The sequence below is a fragment of the Furipterus horrens genome, unplaced genomic scaffold (assembly GCF_987537825.1).
Source record: "Furipterus horrens unplaced genomic scaffold, mFurHor1.1.pri manual_scaffold_12, whole genome shotgun sequence".
NCBI classification, from domain to species: Eukaryota; Metazoa; Chordata; class Mammalia; order Chiroptera; family Furipteridae; genus Furipterus; species Furipterus horrens.
The window spans coordinates 4,041,643-4,047,642 of record NW_028327182.1 but is presented as its reverse complement, the minus strand read 5'-3'; the positions used below and the strand labels follow the sequence as shown (position 1 = coordinate 4,047,642).

The following is a 6,000-nucleotide window of genomic DNA, read 5'->3' as shown; positions in this document are numbered from 1 at the left end:
GCAGTCACGTGTTTTAAAAAGTAGGGACACCTGGGGAGCACTCCCAGCTCCAGACCAGACCTTGCAGCTCACGGTCCCAGCCCCGGGGAAAATCAAGCCTCATTGCTTCTGACTGTGCAGACCAGTGGGGGTTGGGGCGGAGGCAGAAACTGCTGGTCTCCACAGAGCCCGCTTGTTTAAAGGGCCCCCACGGTCCTAGAACATCTGCAGACCCACCCACTCTGGGAACGACAGCCAGGACAACAGCTAGAGAGGCGCCGGTCCCATATGGAAGTGGGAGAAGTGCCTGAAAAGGGGGCGAGTGCTGGGCAAGCGGCATTGTTCCCCCTCAGGCCCCTCCCCCACACACAGTGCCAAAACGTGGTGAAGCAGGTCGCCCTGTACTGACGAATCCCTAAGGCTCTGCGCTTACAACGTAACAGGTGCAACAGCTGTACCTAAGACACAGAGGCAAACACACACAGGAGCCTGTCAGAATGAGGAGACAGAGAAGTGTGGCCCAAAAGGGGAAACGAATCAAGGTTCCACTGGGAGAACTAAGTGACGAGGAGATAGTCAACCTAACAGATGCAGAGTTCAAAACACTGGTGATACAGATGCTCACAGGCTTGACAGATATACTTGAGTATGGCAAATGCATAAGGGAAGAAGTGAAGGCTATGCTAAGTGAAACAAAGGAAAATTCATACAAAATCAATGGTGAAGGGAAGAAAACCGAGGTTCAAATCAATGAGTTGGAATATAAGGAATAAAAAAAGTCAACTGGTACAGAATGAGGAAACAAGAATTGAAAAAAATGAAGAGAGGCACAGAAAGCTCTGGGACAACTTTAAATGCGCCAAAATCTGAATCATAGGGGTGCCAGAAGGAGAAGAGGAAGAGCAAGAAATTGAAAGCTTATATGAAAAAATACTGAAGGAAAACTTCCCAAATTTGGCAAAAGACATAGACATACAAGTCCAGGAAGCACAGAGTCCCAAAGAAGCTAGACCAAAGAGGACCACACCAAGACACAGCATAATTAAAATGCCAAAGGTTCAAGATAAAGAGGGAATCTTAAAAGCAGCAAGAGAAAAGCAGAGAGCTACCTACAAACGGATGCCTATAGGAATCTCAGCTGATTTCTCAAAAGAAACATTGCGGGCAAGAAGGGACTGGCAAGAAGTATTCAATGTGATGAAAAGCAGGGACCCACAACCAAGATTCCTCTATCCAGCAAAGCTATCATTTGGAATGGAAGGGCAGATGAAGTGCTTCCCAGACAAGGTAAAGCTAAAGGAGTTCAACATCACCAAGCCATTATTATATGAAATGTCAAAGGGACTTACTTCAGAAAAAGATCAAAACTATGAACATTAAAATGACAACAAACTCACAACTATCAACAACTAAATCTAAAAAATAAGAACAAAATCCAACTAAGCAAACCAGAACAGGAACAGAATCATAGGTATGGGGATCATTTGGAGGGTTGTCAGCTGGGAGGGGGGAGGGGGAGAAATGGGGAACTGGTGCAGGGACTAAGAAGCACAATTGGTTGGTACAAATAGACAGGGAGATGTTAAGAATAATATAGGACCCTCAGCCCAAACTAAGTATAATGGGCAAAAGGGTTTTGGGCAGGTGTGACATGCTTGGCACACCTTCCTACAAAGAAGCCTTTTTTTCCCTAATGTGGGACATTGAAAACCTAATCCCTGCCTTTGTCATCTAGTGGTTATGGTTTGAAGGATGCCTTTTAACCCTGTTGCCCTTAGAATACAATAAGGATGCCAGCCTGTTATACCAAGCACGGTGCTGTCCAAGGACAGCAAACAGACGTGGAGTCTGCAAGACCCTTCCCCTGTGGGAAGGCCCCCCGCCCCTCCAAGCCCCACTCTTATTAGAAATTTCGGGACACACGGGTAGGTAGGACGACGACCATTTCCAGCTTGAAGCAGCTAGGGGAGCTCGAGACCTTCGCCCATTGTCCTTATAAGATTATAAAGGGTCTTAAGTCTGAGAGAGAGGGATTGTTATTTTTTATTATGAAAATAATTAATCATTTATTATTAAAAAAATAATATATGAAAGGGTGAAGCGGGAGAGCTTGTGTGTATGACCCATGGGCATGGACTTGGGGGGGGATTGCTGGGGGAGGGAGATGCTGGATGGAGGGGATCAAAGGGGAAAAAACTGGAACTATTGTAACAATATAATTAATAAAATATACTTAAAAAATAATATAGGAAAGGGTGAAGCCAAAGAACTTATATGCACAACCCATGGACATGAACTCTAAGGGGAGTGGGATTGCTGGAGGGAAGTGGGGTACTGGGCAGAGGGGAGGAAAGGGAAAAAAATTGGGACAACTGTAACAACATAAAATATACTTAAAATAAACAAATAGTCCCAAGATATCAAGGACATCATAGTAAATCGTTAATAATACTGTAATAACTATGTATGGTCACAGGTGGTACCAGACTTATATAAGTCTAATTTATATAATTTATAGTGATCAAAGGATCACTTTATAAATTATGTCTAACCACTCTGCTGTATGCCTGAAACTAATATAAAATATCTAACATTAACTGTAATTGAAAAAGTTAAAAAACTATAGATACTCTATCTCTTAATATTTATTTGTGGCACACTTTGCCAATGCCACCAACTTTCAAGTTAGTAGAGATTAAGCCATAAGATCCTAACGCAGCCATGGGGCAGGACAGGAAAGAACCTGCAGGTACCGATCAGAACAGATACGTGACAGGTCCGGTTTTCCAGCATGTTACATTCCTACCTACACTCAGGAATTTCCATGAAATAAGTCAGCAGCTACACAGGAGGTCAGCAGAACCCCTCACGAGTGGCGAGGACCGCTGCCGAAGAAAGCCCAGCACCTCACTGACGTGCGCACCTGTCCCTGCTGTGGCGAGACATCACCCCCAGCAGCTGGAGGCCAGCCGTGCAATGGCAGCACCTGGACGAGCGTGACCCTCCAGCTACGACAGACCTTCACCTCTACCAGCAAAGAATTCGTGAGCTGGAAAATGTTTTCAGGAGACTTTAATTATGACCCAAGAGCTTTATGAAAAAGTTACTTAAAAGATCTGCTTTGGAACTCGAATATCTAATTAGCAATAAAGAACGTATGACTTTTTTTAAAAATTAGGAGACTTCAGAGTACATTCCCACTGGGAACATAATGCTGCCAATACTGTGGTTAGGAAAATGGGGACAGTCTAAAATTTTCTTTCATGATATGAAAAGATCACGCTAGAAAGGGAAGATTCAACTATGTGACAAGTTTAACTACAGATGGTTCTTATGATGGCCCGGGACACGACAAACCCAGAGGAAGCTGAAAATACCATATGTGGAAAACGCATGGAACCTACCGAACATCATAGCGCATCCCAACCCATCCCTACTGAACATGTGTTGCTTCGGCGCCATTATAAACTGTAAACCAGGGACCACCCGTACAAAGCTTTCATTCTACACGTAACTTGTGACATGTTCCTGCAGTCAGCGGCACACAGAGAAGTCATGTTTGTTATGTCCCACAGCCCCGGGAACTGGCGTGGGAGTTCCAGGACTGTCGATGTTGATGCTCCAGAGAACATGCTGTCCCCTAGAAGCAGGAAGTCGTTTCTTAGCGGGCGTACACTCTCCCGGGGCCGTGAAACGTTCTACCCTTTTTCTTTGCACAAAACATTACTAAATGGGAAAGGAAATAACACCAAGGAAATAAAATTTTTTTCTTGTTTGCAACTTTTCTTACACATGCTTTCAATTTCCACGTCCTCTGCTGGGTGAGTGCCTGGGCCAAGTTAAGTGTGCAAGAAATGTTTCCTGAAGCGAAAAGAAACTGTTACCTTTAGCAACTGAGACAGGTTATCTGTCATTCGCTTAAATCAAACAGCAAACGGTGGGAGCAATGACCAGATGGGTTTCCTTTATTATTTGTTTCCCCCAAATTCCTTCAAATCCTTCTAAGACTCTACTTCATGAGTTAAATATTTACATACAGAATAAAGCAGATACACCATAATTTGTAAAAAGTAAACCATTTCACGTATTACAGCTGGAGGCAGCTGACTGTAGCCACAGGTCACAGCCCTGAAACGGGTGTCGTGTTTTAAAGCCCTGGTTACACAGACCTGGGGACTGCTGGCCGGGTTCAGGAGCACCGAGCTGTAAGCCAAGCACACCTCCAGCCGCCCGGGGAGAGCTGTCCAGGAAAGACTTCGGCAGTAAATTATTCGATACACGAAACATGTGAAGTTGGTGGCGAATGTTTCAGAACACCAGGAACACAGTTACTGAAAAGCAAAGGAAATCTAAAAACAAGGAAAGGGAAGAAGGTGGATTTATTAAAAGTAAAAATAGTAGACAGTCTCTGGTAACAAACCATTTAGATTCCAAATACATTTAATGTACCTGTAACAATGCACATACACTTAGAAAGCCGAAGGCCCGTTAGGTAACTTTTGTAGAACTTCGGCAGCAAAGCAGCACGTGGCTCCCTCCCGAATGCGGCGCCCGGCCAGCGCCCGGCCACAGTGCCGCCCCCCGGGCCACGGTCGTCCCCCCCCCCCCCCCACAGTCCCGCCCCCGGGCCGCGGAGGCGCCCAGCGAGGCCCGAGCTCCGCGAACGCAGCTCCTGAGTCGCTCCGCGGCTCCTTCCGCGGTGGCCCAGGAAGGGTCCCGGCTCCTTTTCATAGACACCCCTGTGGGCCGGAAGAGCAATGACAACCGTTCCCCCAAACTTCAGTCTCATCCGGATGTCAGAGCAAGCCCCTAGGTCTAGAGGCCTTCGCCCTTCTTCACGAGTACTGAGTCCCGTGCGCAGCCCGAAGCGAGCCCCAGCTGACGCCTGTGATGCCGGAGCAAAGCTGCTCTCCGTCCTCTCGGCGCGGCTGACGGGCGTCCCTGCCACGGTCGCCAGGAAGGCCCGTGAGAAGCGAGGAACTCGCCGCTGCGGGAGGGACCGCGCCGTCCCCGGGCTTCCGTCTCAGGACACACACAGCTCCTGCTCGCCGGCCGGGGGGAGCCGGCTGTCCTCGGCCCTGTCGCCGCCGGGGCCGGGGCCGGCGGCCCTCCGCTTGAACAGCCGCAGGCTCAGCCGCAGCAGCTCGCTGTCCGCCGCCGGGGCGCCGCTGTACGCCTGCTTCGCCGTGCCCTCGGGGGAAACAGACGGGCGTGAGAACAGGGACACCGCAGCTGACCGCGAGAAGGCAGGTCAGCTTCAACAGAAACGGAAAAGTAAACTGGCAAGAAAGAGTGATTTGAGATGGTCTCAGCTATACTAAATATTTAAAAGCAAAACTGGAGCACGTCTCCAGACTTGAGGAGTCTCAGAAAAGAAAGCAATCTTGCCTAACTTAGCAGGAATATTCTCAACGAGCCCTACAGGTATCGCCAGTTTTTACTCCATTCTAACGTGGGGAAACACACACACTCTGCCCCTTCTACGCGCTACTCTGAGACCAGCTGTTTTCAGCTCTTCATCACGCCTTTGGGGTTCTTCCCGGCTGCGAACAGACCGAAAGCCCGGCTGCCATCCGTGAGTGATTCGTCGGACCAGCAGCTGAAGAGCACTGGGCTGGTTTCAGTGCTGAGATTAGAAAAAGAGCTCCCATCGACTTCCGTGTACAGGGTTTCATATGAAGATCAGTTTCCATTTTCTAAGGTAAACGCACAGCAACGAAACTGCTGGGTAAGTGGACATCTGAGCCCGTAAGAAGTAACCAAACACCCCTCCCGAGCGCTCTGCCACGCTCTTCTCACCAGTAACACGGGGGTTTCAGCCGCTCCGCATTCTCACCCACCCCACGCTTGAATTCTCCGGGCTCCCTGTTGGCATTTTAGCTGCTTCTAACAGGGAATGGTGTCTCACTGGGGCTGCAACAGTTAATGATGTCAAGCATGTTTTCACGTGCTCATTAAGACATCCACAGACCCTCTTCGGTGAAGGGCCTACTCAAGTCTCCCCCAAGAAAATAACTGGGC

General features: G+C 48.2%; 1 protein-coding gene across 1 annotated transcript in view; it reads right to left on the bottom strand.

The window, feature by feature from the left end:
• Nucleotides 1-4,880: 4,880 nt before the first annotated feature.
• ZC3H13 (zinc finger CCCH-type containing 13) overlaps nucleotides 4,881-6,000 on the bottom strand; it is a 35,324-nt gene continuing 34,204 nt past the window's right edge. The window contains exon 20 of the mRNA XM_090258000.1: nucleotides 4,881-5,170. Coding sequence (XP_090114126.1) covers nucleotides 5,003-5,170 — 168 coding nt within the window. The 3' untranslated portion in view covers nucleotides 4,881-5,002. The remainder of the gene's footprint in view (nucleotides 5,171-6,000) is intronic.